The 17,500-nt window shown below is 38.3% G+C and overlaps 2 protein-coding genes across 3 annotated transcripts in view; one reads left to right on the top strand and one right to left on the bottom strand.

The window, feature by feature from the left end:
• fhl2a (four and a half LIM domains 2a) overlaps positions 1–7,010 on the top strand; it is a 68,322-nt gene extending 61,312 nt beyond the window's left edge. For both annotated transcript variants that reach the window (XM_062069812.1, XM_062069811.1), the window contains 2 exons: positions 1,244–1,430; positions 6,538–7,010. In XM_062069812.1, the coding sequence (XP_061925796.1) occupies positions 1,244–1,430; positions 6,538–6,689 (339 nt within the window). In that variant the 3' untranslated portion in view covers positions 6,690–7,010. The remainder of the gene's footprint in view (positions 1–1,243; positions 1,431–6,537) is intronic.
• Positions 7,011–9,999: 2,989 nt separating this feature from the next.
• The window catches only part of lg14h2orf49 (linkage group 14 C2orf49 homolog), an 18,262-nt gene continuing 10,761 nt past the window's right edge, over positions 10,000–17,500 (bottom strand). The window contains exons 3-4 of the mRNA XM_062069807.1: positions 16,538–16,769; positions 10,000–10,467 (exon numbers count right to left, since the gene is read on the bottom strand). Coding sequence (XP_061925791.1) covers positions 10,411–10,467; positions 16,538–16,769 — 289 coding nt within the window. The 3' untranslated portion in view covers positions 10,000–10,410. The remainder of the gene's footprint in view (positions 10,468–16,537; positions 16,770–17,500) is intronic.

Below are 17,500 nucleotides of genomic sequence, written 5' to 3'. Positions count from 1 at the left end.
TTTCTGAGCCCTGGTCAGGCAGCGGCTTTTTGCGATCTCCTGGATAGGAGGAAGAGGAGTCCTGATGATCTTTTCCGCTGTCATCACCACTCTCTGCAGAGACTTCCAGTCTGAGGCACTGCAGGCTCCAGTCCTGACAGAGATGCTGTTGGTCAGCAGGCTCTCTATAGTGCCTCTGTAGAATGTGGTGAGAACGGGGGGAGGGAGCTGTGCTCCTTTCATCCGACCCAAAAAGCGCATGCGCTGCTGAGCTCTTTTTACAAGAGCAAGTGTGTAGGGACCAGGTCATATCGTCAGTTATCAGCACCCCCAGGAACTTGGTGCTGCTTACCATCTCCACCGCTGAGCCGTTGATGAAGAGTGCAACATGGCTAGACTGGTGCCTCCTGAAGTCGACGATGATCTCTTTGGTCTTGTCGACGTTCAGAACCAGGTTGTTGGTTCTGCACCAGTCAACCAGATGTTCGTCAGTTATCAGCACCCCCAGGAACTTGGTGCTGCTTACCATCTCCACCGCTGAGCCGTTGATGAAGAGTGCAACATGGCTAGACTGGTGCCTCCTGAAGTCGACGATGATCTCTTTGGTCTTGTCGACGTTCAGAACCAGGTTGTTGGTTCTGCACCAGTCAACCAGATGTTTCACCTCCTCCCTGTAGTCCATGTCGTCGTTGTCACGGATGAGGCCCACTACTGTCGTGTCGTCCGCATACTTCACAATGTGGTTAGTAAGTGGACCTGGCGCAGCAGTCATGGGTCATCAACGTGAACAGCAGCGGACTCAGGGCGCAGCCCTGGGGGGAGCCGGTGCTCAGGGAGATGGCACTGGAGGTGTTGTCGCCCACTCTCACAGACTGGGGTGTGTCTGTGAGGAAGTCAAGCAGCCAGTTGCATAGGGGGGTACTGAATCCAAGGGGGGCCAGTTTGCTCAGCAAGTGCTGTGGGATGATGGTGTTGAACGCCGAGCTGAAGTCCAGAAACAACATCCGCATGTGTGTGTCTTTTAAAAATAATAGTGGTACTGTTTTTCAATTTACAGCAATGCACTGTAAAAACAACGGCATATTTTACGGTAAAAAAACAAAAAAAAAAACAACTGTCAGCTCCCTCGCTTGAATTTTACTGGAAAAATAACAGTGGTGCCGTTTAAAAAAATGTTTATGATATGGACCATTTTGGGGTGTAAGGGCGAAAGTGTAACTTTGTTTGAAGGAGCATATCACCAAGTTGTTGTTGTCGTCGTTAGCCCATCACCACTGGCGGGGTGACCTACCATGACCAGCCTTGGCACAAGGACTGCTTCCTGTGCACGAGCTGCAAGCAGCAGCTGTCTGGCCAGAGGTTCACCTCCAGAGATGACTTTGCCTACTGCCTCAACTGCTTCTGCAACCTCTACGCCAAGAAGTGCGCCTCCTGCACCACACCCATCAGCGGTAAGTTCGGTATTACCAGTGGTTAGCTCCTTTTTACACTTGTGTGAACATTTTCAAATTATTCAAAACCAGGGGTGTCCCGAGCCGATATTGATATCAAAGTTAAAGTTAAAGTACCAATGATTGTCACACACACACTAGGTGTGGCGAAATTATTCTCTGCATCTGACCCATCACCCTTGATCACCCCCTGGGAGGTGAGGGGAGCAGTAAGCAGCAGTGGTGGCTGTGCCCGGGAATCATTTTTGGTGATTTAACCCCCAATTCCAACCTTTGATGCTGAGTGCCAAGCAGGGAGGTAATGGGTCCCATTTTTATAGTCTTTGGTTTGAACTCACAACCTACCGATCTCAGGGCGGACACTCTAACGGTACCACTAGGCCAGTGTGTAGGTATATCAGTCTTGTATAAGCAAAAAAACAAGTATCAAATGGTATCGGCTTGCATCTAAACCAGGGGTCGGCAACCCAAAACGTTGAAAGAGCCATATTGGACCATAAATACCAAAAAAAATATGTCTGGAGCTTCAAAAAATTAAAGCCTTCTATATGTAATATAATGAATTCAACACATGATATAAGTGTCTATATTAGCTATATTAGCCTACTATTAGAATGACTATGTGTCGCGGGCTGACACAAATCTTGAAATTTAGTTTTCATTCTACACATTTTTACAACATTGGAAACCATTAGTAAAATGGAGGCTTCTCAGAGAGGGAAATAACTCCTGGAAATAACTGGCTTAGAATGGCCAAAGGTATAGACGTGTGTGTCCAAGTTAAAGGAAGTGTCTTCTTCGAATGGATTTATAACAATCCATGCAAGCTGGGTAACGTTTGCTGTGGTCTGGAACAACATGGCGCTCAAACAACTATCAGAAATGCAGCCAATATTACATACAGATAATGTGTCATGACACATGCAAATATAAATTAAATACACAGAGGACATAGGAAATTAAATGAGCTCAAATATACCTACAAGTGAGGCATAATAATGCAATATGTACATACAGCTAGCCTAAATAGCATGTTAGCATCCATTTGCTTGCAGTCATGCACTGACCAAATATGCCTGATTAGCACTCCAACAAGTCAATAACATCAACAAAGATCAGCGTTGTGCATTCATGCACAGTATAAAACGTTTGGTGGACAAAATGAGACAAAGGAAGGGTGGCATAAAATACACCTTTCTCTGGCATCGTTGAAGAAAGTTATACATGTAAATAAACTACGGTGAGTTCAAGGACCGCCAAAATTAGTAGGACAAAATGGCGCTTGCCAAATACTCTCATCAGTGAATCATGTTTAATATAAACAGTGGGATTTCTAACAATTAGGGAGGTTTGTGTCACGTTTGTCCTCCTACAGAAAGCATATTAAAACAAAAATCTATTTTTTCCCCCATCTTTTTCTATTTTCAATCATTTTGAAAAAGCTGGCAGGGAGCAACTAGGGCGGGGCTCATGCGGCTTTAGAGCAGACCACCGATACAACGGTCCGATACAAGCAGCGTGTTTACTCGTGCAAAGCTGGTTAACATCTAAATGGCCTCCAATAAGCACACAAGTTTGGTCTTTTCTTGTGTTTTAGTGAAGTTATTTACAAAAAGAAAACATGGTAGGTTACCGGCTGCTAGGAGCTAGCACCTACACAACAGCTAAGCACACGATAGCACACACATACAGTATGTAGTACCCAGCACGGCACAAGACATTAAAACAACGTTGAGAACTTGTTGAATTAGGTCCTGAGGTTGAGCAACTCAAACATAACGTTGAAACAACATGCTTTTTGACAACGTTAAATCAATGTCGGGTTCTGATGTTGATTTGACCATTGAATTTTGGCTATTTCCCAACTAATATTCCACAACACAAGTACAAAATTGAAACAACATGCTTTTCGACAACATTTATTCAATGTTGGGTTATGTCGTTGATTTGACCATTGAAAATTAGTCATTTCTCAACCAACAATGTCAATTTACAAATAGAACTATTTACAATGTTGTTTCAAAGTCAGTTTTAAAGGACATGTATGTATAATCAACGTTGTATCAATGTCTTGTGCCTGCTGGGTAAGTGTCCTTAATTGAAGACTTGGTGTCAAGATAGTGTTTTTGTTTTATTATTTATACATAGTGCAGTTGTTTAGTGTGCAATATGTATATATGTGCTTAGGTGGAAATAGTGGTGGTATTATTATTTAAATAGTTTTTCATGACATTTTACCTTTGTTACTGTATGTAAAATATGCACCGCAACCTCAGAATTTCCCCACTGCGGGATGAATAAAGTCTACACTATCTTATTTAAACAAGTATCAAATAATTATAGTTGCATACTACTTACACATACAAAGTATCCAAGGCAGAAGTGTATTAGAAAGTATACAGTAACAAACGTGTCCGCAGTATTCAACTTTCTGCGCCATGAGCCTAATTTACTGAAGTATTACACTACCATTCAAAAGTTTGGGGTCACATTGAAATGTCCTTATTTTTTAAGGAAAAGCACTGTACTTTTCAATGAAGAGAACTTTAAACTAGTCTTAACTTTAAAGAAATACACTCTATACATTGCTAATGTGGTAAATGACTATTCTAGCTGCAAATGTCTGGTTTTTGGTGCAATATCTACATAGGTGTATAGAGGCCCATTTCCAGCAACTATCACTCCAGTGTTCTAATGGTACAATGTGTTTGCTCATTGGCTCAGAAGGCTAATTGATGATTAGAAAACCCTTGTGCAATCATGTTCACACATCTGAAAACAGTTTAGCTCGTTACAGAAGCTACAAAACTGACCTTCCTTTGAGCAGATTGAGTTTCTGGAGCATCACATTTGTGGGGTCAATTAAACGCTCAAAATGGCCAGAAAAAGAGAACTTTCATCTGAAACTCGACAGTCTATGCTTGTTCTTAGAAATGAAGGCTATTCCACAAAATTGTTTGGGTGACCCCAAACTTTTGAACGGTAGTGTATGACCACCAGGTGTCGCCAAAAACAAATTAACACTCCACTTCCAAAGCATATATTTGCCATAAGGTTAGTGTTTTAAGTAATTTCACTTGATCAAACCTTTTCTAACATTCCACACAACAAAAATAATATTAGTATGTATTATGATTCATGCTGATTTTGTATCGGATTAATATCGATGTCGGCCAATACTCAAGGCTCCAACATCGGTGTCGATCGGAAGTAAAAAGTTGTATCGGACAGCCTTATAAAAACATTAGGAATATATATTTTCTTAAACGCATAAGGAAAAATATTTTAATTCTACACTTTTTTGTTAATTTTACGTTTTATTATTAGCAGTGGCAAACTTTTTTCTACAGGGATCACGATGAAACTTTACCAACTGCACAAGCAAAATGTTTTAAGTCAGTGTTTCTTAACCGTAGGGCCGCGAGTACTGCACCCTCTCGAAGGCCGCCAAAAAATATCTGTTACTCAGCTGTGGTCCGCAGCGGAATTGGTGGCAATACACTTTTCCACCACTTGTAGGAGTAAAGACAATATCAAACCGACAGAAGAAATTTGGCGCTCCAGTCATAAAGAAGTTTAATGAGCGCAAAAATTACGACTAAAGTGTTGAAGCTGTAATTTTATTTGAACTTTGATTTTATAGAAAATTTGGTAACACTTTAGTGTGGGGAACATATTCACCATTAATTAGTTGCTTGTTAACATGCAAATTAGTAACATATTGGCTCTTAATTAGTCATCATTAAGTACTTAGTAATGCCTTCTGGTAACACTTTAGTATGGGGAACATATTCAACATTAATTAGTTGCTTATTAACATGCAAATTAGTAACATATTGACTCTTAATTAGTCATCATTAAGTACTTATTAATGCCTTCTGGCAACACTTTAGTATGGGGAACATATTCAACATTAATTAGTTGCTTATTAACATGCAAATTAGTATCATATTGGCTCTTAATTAGTCATTATTAAGTACTTATTAATGCCTTATGGTAACACTTTAGTATGGGGAACATATTCACCATTAATTAGTTGCTTATTAACATGCAAATTAGTAACATATTGGCTCTTAATTAGTCATTATTAAGTACTTATTAATGCCTTCTGGTAACACTTTAGTATGGGGAACATATTCACCATTAATTAGTTGCTTATTAATATGCAAATTAGTAACATATTGGCTCTTAATTAGTCATTAAGTACTTATTAATGCCTTATTATGGTAACACTTTAGTATGGGGAACATATTCACCATTAATTAGTTGCTTATTATCATGCAAATTAGTAACATATTGGCTCTTAATTAGTCATTAACTACTTATTAATGCCTTATGGTAACACTTTAGTACGGGGAACATATTCAACATTAATTAGTTGCTTATTAACATGCAAATTAGTAACATATTGGCTCTTAATTAGTCATTATTAAGTACTTATTAATGCCTTATTATGCATGGCCTTATTATACAACCAGTAAGCCATTAACTAAGAGTCTTCCCTCAATAACCTCAGAATTATTGCTTATTAGTAACCCTAACCCTTATATGTCCCCCTAGTGTCCAAATAACTCTTAATTAAGTCTTTGTTACGAAGAATGTTCCCCATACCAAAAATTTAGTTAAGAAACATTTTTGTTATTTATTTTAACACTACATAATTGTACATACATTTATTTTTCAGCAGTTATTTTTTCAGTCCCTTCTCATGCTGTATATTTGATTAGTGCTTATTTTTGTAATCAGCCTGACCTAAGCCTAGGATTTATGTGTTAAATAATAATATTTGCCATTAACACCTGGTGTCTATCATTCGGCAAGGTTGTTAACATGTTAAACTGTAAGCCAGTTAAATATGATTATTGAATACAATTAAAATCAGGAATAAATGTACTATCCATCCATCCATTTTCTACCGCTTGTACTAATTCAGTGTTAATATTTAGGTGTGTAGTGGAAAAGTTGGGATCAAAAAGGTTAAGAACCTCTCTTTTCTGTTTGAAGTAATGTTATTCACTGTCATACAAGTGTAAAGAAGTTAACCACCGGACAAAAAAAAAAAATCTGTAAATGTGCATATTTAAGCTTTTGAGTGTGGTTGTTTCAGGCCTGGGAGGCAGCAAGTACATTTCCTTCGAGGAGCGCCAGTGGCACAACGACTGCTTCAACTGCAAGAAGTGCTCCGTGTCCCTGGTCGGCCGCGGCTTCCTCACTGAGCGCGACGACATCATGTGCCCCGAGTGCGGCAAGGACATCTGAAGCAGCCGCCGATTTAAAAACATCTGATCGATAGAGCGCCCCCTTATCAGCAGCGACTGTACATTGTTGTACGCCACGGCTGTTTTTCCACTTTGGAAACCTTTCAAAAATGCTAACACATTAACTACTTGCATGAATGTAGAGGACATTTTTGCAGATATTAAGTATTGTCGGCCTAATCTATATGAATGCACATTGTATGCGTCTTTAACTTGACTAATTCCTGTGTCGCTTCTGTGGAACTCTGGTGTAAACTTTAGATGTGCATGAAGTGGACTTTTATGGATTGTAGAAATATTAAACTATAAATAAAAGAGTTAACATTTATTCACACCGTTATGGAGCTTTTATTTTGCTTAACTGCAATAATTGAAAGAAGAAAATGGCTTTAAAAACTCCGAGCAAGTTACAGTAGGAAGGGGATTCATATGGCCCCATTTGTCATGGTTTACCTGACACATGAAACGTGACTGTCAGGTTCAAACACTGATGACATCTATTAAACAGGACAAGAAGCAAAGAATCAAACAGAGACAGAATTCAATTTGGCTCAGTGAGGAGAAACGTGTACATCTGTACCCTTGTAAAGTGTCATTACGCTCTGCCAAAAGATTTTGTTTGGACTTTCCCTGACCACATGGCAAAAGCTGCTTCCAAAGGGACGGGGGTCGTAAACAGCCATCGCCTTTGATTACAAAACAGTTCAAAAGAAAAGGTCGGTTCAAAAAAGAGGTCGTAAAATAGTTAAAAAAAGAGGTGTCTGGAATTTGGGCAGATCCTGCCTTCTCTCCGCTTTGTAGTTCTTGGGTCAAAACAATATATTTCTGTTGATTACAATACACAAAAGAAACAGAACACCTTCATGTTGCTTCCCCCCCTACACAGTGGAGTTTTACAAGCCTTCTTCTTGGTAGGTTCAAAGACAGCTTTTGTCTTCTCGCCGGGAACTTATTTCAACACAAAGTATTGTGATAACTTAGATACAATTATTCTGACAGTGACCAAATGGGGAGGTTGCACTATCCACTTTAGCCAACAGACGTCAGTAGTGTTTAGAGAGGGTATGACCGACTTAGTTTCGAAGTTGGTAGCAAACATGGCGCCCTGTAGTCACGTCAGGGGGCTTTCGACCAATCAGAGTGAGTATGGCCAGAGGATCTCCTAAATGATTGGTCAAAGACCCGTCGCGTGACTACACGGCGTCAACACGTTAGCAACGTTGACAGCAGGTTAGCCATACTCTCTATAGCAGGGGTGTCCAAACTACGGCCCGCTGACGTCTTGAAATTGGCCCCTGAGAAGTCATGAGTTTATTAAGTAATATTGCCCGCAGGGAGACTGCATTCATATTTAAAAATCTAATGTGTTCGAAGATTCTATCTTGTCGACATGTAGTAAACAAGTTTATGCGTTAATGAGGTAAAGCACAGCATTCACTTATATAACCCAATGCAAACAGCCTTCCCTAGTCATGGTGCAAAGAAAAAATAAATAAATAAAAAATACAACCAACACAAAATACCAACGGACATGATCACTGAACTTAGTGGATATTGTTAAAAAAAAAAACGTCCATCACCCATAAAAAAAATCATAAATTGCACCCATTACAAAGCCTGATGGGGAAAATGCCAAACACTCTCCACACTTATCCATGTTTGGTACATTGTATCTGCTTGATGTTTCTGATTGATTACAAAACGTTAAGGAGGTTGTCGCGAAAGTAAACAAGGTGGGAGTCAAACTTTCACATATCTTAATATCCACTTGTATTAATTATATATCCATTATATTATTATATGTACACACATACATGTGCATATATACATTATGCACACGTGTATATATATATACACACACACATGTATATATACATGTGTGTGTGTGTGTATATATATATATACATATATATATAAATAATATACATATATACACACGTGTGTGTGTGTGTGTGATGCGATATAAGTCTGTTAACACATGTAAGTGGGTGTGTATGTATATATATACATACACACACTTATATATACACGTATGTATATATATATATACATACACACGTATGTATATACATACATACGTGTATATAAGTGTGTGTATATATATATATATATATATATACACCCACTTACATATGTGTTTACAGTTATATCGCATCACACACACACACACACATATATACAGTATTTATATATATATATATATATATATATATATATATATATATATATATATATATATATATATATATATATATATATATATATATATATATACACACAGTGTATATATATATATACTGTATATATATATATATATATATACATCCATCCATCCATTTTCTGCCGCTTATTCCCTTCGGGGTGACGGGGGGCGCTGGAGCCTATCTCAGCTACAATCGGGCGGAAGGCGGGGTACACCCACCCTGTATATATGTATACGTATATATATATATATATGTATGTGTGGGAAAAATCACAAGACTGTGATTTTTCCCACACATACATATTACGCTCTACCACGGTATCGAGCACTATTTTTTGGATATCTAATTAAGACATATAGACATATATATATCATTTTTTTAGACCATTGCGGCCCCCAAGTCAAAAGGTTTGGACACCCTCTACAGCTCTGGAATATTCTAAAATGTGTTGAGTGGCAATTCCAACTTTGACCACAGTGTCAATGTAGAATGGTGCTTTCCATCATTTTCAGCAGTATGCATTACAAAATTAATACCCTCCTCCCCTTCCTCTAACGCAAGACCTACCCAGGAATAGAGCCAAATGAATCCCTTCCCTACTGTAAGTTTCAACAATGATTTGGAGTGCATGAGAAAATGGAATGGAAAGCATAGCTTTCTTTGACCGTTTACAAACACAGCAGCAACACAACCAATGTTGGAGTAGTGGTAAGGGCAAACAGCATTGAACAATAATGAATATTTACAGTATTTAAAGATACAATTGTAACATTTTTTTTGAAAAAAATGTTTTCCACAATCTTAAAGTGCATGTACAGTAGACACTGCCATCTTGTTGCAGGAGGTTACCTACAGCCACAGCTGTTCATGCCAGTGTTTTTTTGACCAGCTGCTAATTTAGAGACCCCGGTAGTTGTTTTCTTCTGGAAGTTGAAAGCATTTAAGTCTACTGCAAAACCACTTAGTCATAGATCTTCTACACACAGAAGGTTGTCACTCACAGGTGTTTTGCCCCCAGTTGAGTCCACTTGGTTAAGAACTTTTTATAAATGACATATTTTTTATAGTGTAATAAAAGCAACAGTAAAGAGTGAGCATTTGTATTGACACACTTTATGTATAAATGCTGTTGGTACAAATACAACATTGGCAACTCTGATTTTGAAAAGGGGGTGATGTCAAAAGTCCACAAAAACAATCAAAAGCAGGCGCCAACCTTCAAAGTTCATGGTATTTAGCTGAGATAATTAAACGGCAATACTATGTGAACTACTTATAAAACACACTTAACCTCACTGAGGTTGAAATATATTAACACGATAAATCAAGTAATCAGGTTTCTAAAAAAAGATAATACACAAGTAAAAGTGTATTATTGTAAACAGCTACATTAACAACTAATAAACGCTTGTTGAGTACAACATTTTATTTTATGCCAGGAGTGAGTGAGTGAGGATGGGAGCACAACAATGTTCATTTTGAAAGGATTGATGCACTTTCTGTTTCTTTATTGACATGTCACGGCCAAGTCACATGCTGGATCTTTTTCTTCACCTCTGGAGACTTCAGAACACCCTGAAGACATGGAGAAGAAAAAAAGAGCTTTGAAAAACCCGACAAAAAAAAGTTTCCTTAATAAGCATAAAATTAAAAGGTCCTGTATTATTACATATCTAAAATATGCTTAATTGTTGGAAATGTGTGGAATGGAAACAGTTTAAAAGTGTTACTGGGTAACACACCGTTTTGTGTCTGTAGTAGTGTCGTCCCGATACCAATATTTTGGTTCCGGTACCAAGATGTATTTCGATACTTTTTGGTACTTTTCTAAATAAAGGGGACCACAAAAAATGGTATTATTGGCTTTATTTTAACAAAAAATATTATGTCCTTAAATAAAATAGTGCACATACGAGACAACTTGTCTTTTATTAGTAAGTAAACAAACAAAGGCTCCTAATTTAGCTGCTGACGTATGCAGTAACATATTGTGTCATTTTCCATTCTATTATTTTGGCAACATTATTAATTATTAATCTAACGTATTTTTCAGAGTATAAGTCGCAGTTTTTTACATAGTTTGGCCGGGGGTGCGACTTATACTCAGGAGCGACTTATGTGTGAAATTATTAACACATTACCGTAAAATATCCAATATTATTTAGCTCATTCACGTAAGAGACTTGACGTATAAGATTTCATGGGATTTAGCGATTAGGAGTGACAGATTGTTTGGTAAACGTATAGCATGTTCTATATGTTATAGTTATTTGAATGACTCTTACCATAATATGTTACGTTAACATACCAGGCACGTTCTCAGTTGGTTATTTATGCCTCATATAACGTACACTTATTCAGCCTGTTGTTCACTATTCTTTATTTATTTTAAATTGCCTTTCAAATGTCTATTCTTGGTGTTAGGTTTTATCAAATAAATTTCCCCCAAAAATGCGACTTATACTCCAGTGCGACTTATATATGTTTTTTTCCTTCTTTATTGTGCATTTTCGGCCGGTGCGACTTATACTCCGGAGCGACTTATAGTCCGAAAAATACGGTAACTTAAATCTATATCTGCAGTAGGGAGGTAAATCTCTTTGTGATGGAGGATTCGATTTGCATCGCGATACATGGATCACGATGTGATTCAAAAAACGTTTGTTTACAAAACAGAACGATTCAATGCGATTTGATTTAGTGTATGAACGATTCCATACTAAGGTTCACATTTGTTGATGGACACATTCTTTTTTACAGCAAAATCATTCCTTCATGTGCATACATTCCTTATGTTAGAGGATAAATAGTTCGGACCTTGGCACCGAGCGCTCAGACTATATCTGTCCAAGATAAGTCTATGAGCATGAACTGAGGAAAACTACTCAGATGAGAAGCTAAACATCTTCTAAGACAACTGATCAGTTGAATGCCATGAGAATAACAATAATCTGATGATTGAGAACACTCATAGCAGTGTTTCCCACACATTCATTTATTTGTGGCGGCCCGCCACGAAAGAATTACGTCCGCCACAAATAAAAAAAATAAAAATAAAAAATAAAAATTTTTTTTTTTTTTTGTCCTTTCCAGCTTCTCAGGCAAATCATATAGTTGATGTAGATGCCCATATAGGCTGTTCAGATTTACTTTACAAACGAGAAGTGTAGGATACTTCTCTTGTTGCCTTATTTGTATTTGACCACTACTGTTTTCTGTTTATTTGTTACTGACTGTGGCAGGACACCTCTGCCTCTGTTTCACTTTATGTTGCTGGTAAATAATATGGTTGTAGTAGTAGGCCTAAGTTAAATTATTTAGTATGCACTAATTAAAGGGGCAGAGCTTTAAAAGACATTTTAGCTTTTATATTTTATAAGATATATTTTTTGTAAGAACCACAATTAATAAATATATTTCAGTGAATAACTTATTGTTCAAATCTGTATATAAATATGTACATAAAGTGTTGTAATTATATTGTAAAATGGATGGACGTTTAAACAAAACTGTTATTAATTAGTAAGTATACATTTTTTGAGCCTTTATAGAGAAAATTATATAATTGTAGTAAATTATGCAAATTACGCGATGATGTCATGGTGACCACGCCCCCACCGCCACAGGTATCTTGGCAGTTTATGGGAAACACTGTATAGGCACATTCATCTTCAAATATAAAAAAAACACATTCTATAAAAGTGACATGCTTGCAGTACTTTCACATTTGTAATACAACATATATCCCCAAAGATGTTAAAGGCCTACTGAAAGCCACTACTACTGACCACGCAGTCTGATAGTTTATATATTAATGATGAAATCTTAACATTGCAACACATGCCAATACGGCCCGGTTAACTTATAAAGTGCAATTTTAAACTTCCCAGGAAACTTCCGCTTGAAAACGTCGCGGTATGATGACGTATGCGCGTGACGTCACGAGGTCAAGGGAAGTGTTTGGACCCAATTCAAATACCTGTGTTTTCTTCGACAAAATTCCACAGTATTCTGGACATCTGTGTTGGTGAATCTTTTGCAATTTGTTTAATGGACAATGGAAACTGCAAATAAGAAAGTTGTAGGTGCGATCGGTGGAGCGGCGGACTACAGCAACACCAACACCAGGAGGTTGTGTTGTGTTTTGAGCAGGATAGCAGACGCACTACAGTGAGTAAGCCCGCCGCCGCATCTAAGTTAGCTTCTGTTTTTTTAGCTTCGCCAAGCTGAATATTATTAATCGTGTATTTACATGTTCATGGTTTAATAGTATTTTTGATCTTCTGTCTATCCATCCAGTCAGGTTTTTTTTTTAAATTTAGTTTCTATCTGCATTTGAGACTGATGCTATCACGTTGGCTACGTAGCTAGGTTAGCTTCTATTTTTTTTTAGCTTCGAAAAGCTGAATATTATTAATCGTGTATTTACATGTTCATGGTTTAATAGTATTTTTGATCTTCTGTCTATCCATCCAGTCAGGTTTTTTTAAAATTTAGTTTCTATCTGCATTTGAGACTGCTATGCTATCACGTTGGCTACGTAGCTAGGTTAGCTTCTATTTTTTAGCTTCGAAAAGCTGAATATTATTAATCGTGTATTTACATGTTCATGGTTTAATAGTATTTTTGATCTTCTGTCTATCCATCCAGTCAGGGTTTTTTATTTATTTAGTTTCTATCTGCATTTGAGACTGATGCTATCACGTTGGCTACGTAGCTAGGTTAGCTTCTATTTTTTTTAGCTTCGAAAAGCTGAATATTATTAATCGTGTATTTACATGTTCATGGTTTAATAGTATTTTTGATCTTCTGTCTATCCATCCAGTCAGGGTTTTTATTTATTTAGTTTCTATCTGCATTTGAGACTGCTATGCTATCACGTTGGCTACGTAGCTAGGTTAGCTTCTATTTTTTTAGCTTTGAAAAGCTGAATATTATTAATCGTGTATTTACATGTTCATGGTTTAATAGTATTTTTGATCTTCTGTCTATCCATCCAGTCAGGGTTTTTTTTAATTTAGTTTCTATCTGCATTTGACACTGCTATGCTATCACGTTGGCTACGTAGCTAGGTCAGCTTCTATTTTTTTAGCTTCGAAAAGCTGAATATTATTAATCGTGTATTTACATGTTCATGGTTTAATAGTATTTTTGATCTTCTGTCCATCCATCCAGTCAGGGTTTTTTTTAAATTTAGTTTCTATCTGCATTTGAGACTGCTATGCTATCACGTTGGCTACGTAGCTAGGTTAGCTTCTATTTTTTTAGCTTCGAAAAGCTGAATATTATTAATCGTGTATTTACATGTTCATGGTTTAATAGTATTTTTGATCTTCTGTCTATCCATCCAGTCAGGGTTTTTTTTATTTAGTTTCTATCTGCATTTGAGACTGCTATGCTATCACGTTGGCTACGTAGCTAGGTTAGCTTCTATTTTTTTAGCTTCGAAAAGCTGAATATTATTAATCGTGTATTTACATGTTCATGGTTTAATAGTATTTTTGATCTTCTGTCTATCCATCCAGTCAGGTTTTTTTTTAATTTAGTTTCTATCTGCATTTGACACTGCTATGCTATCACGTTGGCTACGTAGCTAGGTTAGCTTCTATTTTTTTTTAGCTTCGAAAAGCTGAATATTATTAATCGTGTATTTACATGTTCATGGTTTAATAGTATTTTTGATCTTCTGTCTATCCATCCAGTCAGGTTTTTTTTTATTTAGTTTCTATCTGCATTTGAGACTGCTATGCTATCACGTTGGCTACGTTGCTAGGTTAGCTTCTATTTTTTTAGCTTCGCAAAGCTGAATATTATTAATCGTGTATTTACATGTTCAGTCACTGTGAATGTCCATTTCGCGTTCTCGACTCTCATTTTCAAGAGGATATAGTATCTGAGGTGGTTTAAAATACAAATCTGTGATCTACAATAGAAAAAGGAGAGAGTGTGGAATCCAATGAGCCAGCTTGTACCTAAGTTACGGTCAGAGCGAAAAAAGATACGTCCATCGCTGCCTCTCAAGTCCTTCACTGTAACGTTCCTCATCTACGAATCTTTCATCCTCGCTCAAATTAATGGGGTAATCGTCACTTTCTCGGTCCGAATCTCTCTCGCTCCATTGTAAACAATGGGGAATTGTGAGGAATACTAGCTCCTGTGACGTCACGCTACTTCCGGTACAGGCAAGGCTTTTTTTTTATCAGCGAGCAAAAGTTGCGAACTTTATCGTCGATTTCCTCTACTAAATCCTTTCAGCAAAAATATGGCAATATCGCGAAATGATCAAGTATGACACATAGAATGGAACTGCTATTCCCGTTTAAATAAAAAAAATTCATTTCAGTAGGCCTTTAAATCAAGTAAAAAGGTAAACACGTGTCACATGTCAAATTAATTTATTTTCTACGAGTCAAGTTGGTGTCGTCATAGATGTCTACGGGTTCTGGCCAGTGGCCTGACTGGCGGGCGGGACTTGTGGGACAAGAATGGGAAGTGACGTGTGTTGTGGAGGTGAAAGGTCGTTTTGAATGTTGCCGGAAAAGTGAGCGGGACGTCAAGATTGATCCTTTTGTACAAGAATGTTGCATTTTGTGAAAGTGGGAATCTGTTACTTGGGATGTTACAACATTGACGGACGTCACAGCACGGAGACGGTCCGGGGTATTGACACAAACATCCATCCATCTTCTACCGCTTGTTCCTTTTGGGGTTGCGCGGGGTGCTGGAGCCTATCTCAGCTGCATTCGGGCAGTAGGCGGGGTACACCCTGGACGAGTCGCCACCTCATTACAGATGATAATAATAATAATAATAATAATAATAATACCTGGGATTTATATAGCGCTTTTCTAAGTACCCAGTCGCTTTACATGTTAAAAACCCATCATTCATTCACACCTGGTGGTGGTAAACTACTTTCGTAGCCACAGCTACCCTGGGGTAGACTGACGGAAGCGTGGCTGCCAATTTGCGCCTACGGCCCCTCCGACCACCACCTGTCATTCATTCAACATTCATTCACCGGTGTGAGCAGCACCGGGGGCAAGGGTGAAGTGTCCTGCCCAAGGACACAACGGCATGGTAAGAGGCGGGGAGCGAACCTGCAACCCTCAGGTTTCTGACACGGGCGCTCTACCCACTACGCCATGCCGCCCCGATAGACAACATTCACACTCACATTCACACACTAGGGCCAATTTAGTGTTGCCAATCAACCTATCCCCAGATGCATGTCTTTGGAGGTGGGAGAACATGCAAACTCCACACAGAAAGATCCCGAGCCCGGGATTGAACTCAGGACCTTCATATTGTGAGGCACATGCACTAACCCCTGTGCCACCGTAAAAGAAGTTGACAGAAGTTAGGTAGTCTTCGCGCATGCGTGGACTGATAGGGTTTTTCCTAACCTGGTCGGGTAGTGACATTAACAGCAACCTCATGCTAGGTTAGCTTATTTGACTTAAAAAAATATATAAAAAACCAGCTCCCACATCTGCAGCTAAGGCTGAAAAGTCAGCAGAGCTTTATTTTAGGATTTGTAGCGAAGTCTTCCCTTTTCTTTTTTTGTTGCAAATGTGTCCTTTGTGAATTTTTCCAGGACGTGCGTGTCAAAAGCAGCATTAGGTAAAAAATGTCTGGATCTTACCGAGCTGTTCGCCTCCCGTTTGTGGCTTGTTGTGTCAGTGCTGCGTGAAGAGGTGTGGTTGGAAGGCGAAGATGATGATGATGGTGATGATGATGATGAAAGAGAGAGTTTACGAATGGGGTTGGACAAGTTAACAGCCGGGGGAGGTTTTAGTCTGTCGATGACTCCAGGTGACACTGTGGCGGTCTCTGCTTTCTTCAGTTTTAGTGATCCAGAGGAATTAATGTGATCCCTAAAGACAAAAACACATTGAATAGTAAAGCTTTAAACACTTAAAAGTAAAAATATGATGTCTATACTAAAACTTGCTCGTTGGGGTTTAATTTGACTTAAAAGACAACAGTTACCGTAATATTGTTATGTTTTTCTTTAATGTGCACAGTTGTTCAACAATGATGTTGCCAATATATAATGCAATGTACTAAATTAGTAATGTACATAATAATTTGTCACACGATGTGACAATCTATTTTCATAAATACAGCCCAAATAAATATAATTATAATAGTAACACAATTTATTCATAAAGCACTTTTCAAAAACTCAAAAACGCTTTACAGTGTAAAAAAAACAAACATCCATCCATTTTCTACCGCTTGTCCCTTTTGGGGTCGCGGGGGGTGCTGGAGCCTATCTCAGCTGCATTCAGGCGGAAGGTGGGGTACACCATGGACAAGTCGCCACCTCATCACAGGGCCACAGATAGATAGACAACATTTGCACTCACATTCACACACTAGGGCCAATTTAGTGTTGCCAATCAACCTATCCCCAGGTGCATGTCTTTGGGGGTGGGAGGAAGCCGGAGTACCCGTAGGGAACCCACGCAGTCACGGGGAGAACATGCAAACTCCACACAGAAAGATCCTGAGCCCGGGATTGAATTTAGGACTACTCAGGACCTTCATATTGTAAGGCACATGCACTAACCCCTGTTCCACCGTGCTGCCAAAAAAAACCCCA

Source organism: Entelurus aequoreus, linkage group LG14 (assembly GCF_033978785.1).
Source record: "Entelurus aequoreus isolate RoL-2023_Sb linkage group LG14, RoL_Eaeq_v1.1, whole genome shotgun sequence".
NCBI lineage: Eukaryota > Metazoa > Chordata > Actinopteri > Syngnathiformes > Syngnathidae > Entelurus > Entelurus aequoreus.
The sequence above is the reverse complement of the archived record's forward strand: the minus strand, read 5'-3'. Positions and strand labels throughout refer to the sequence as shown.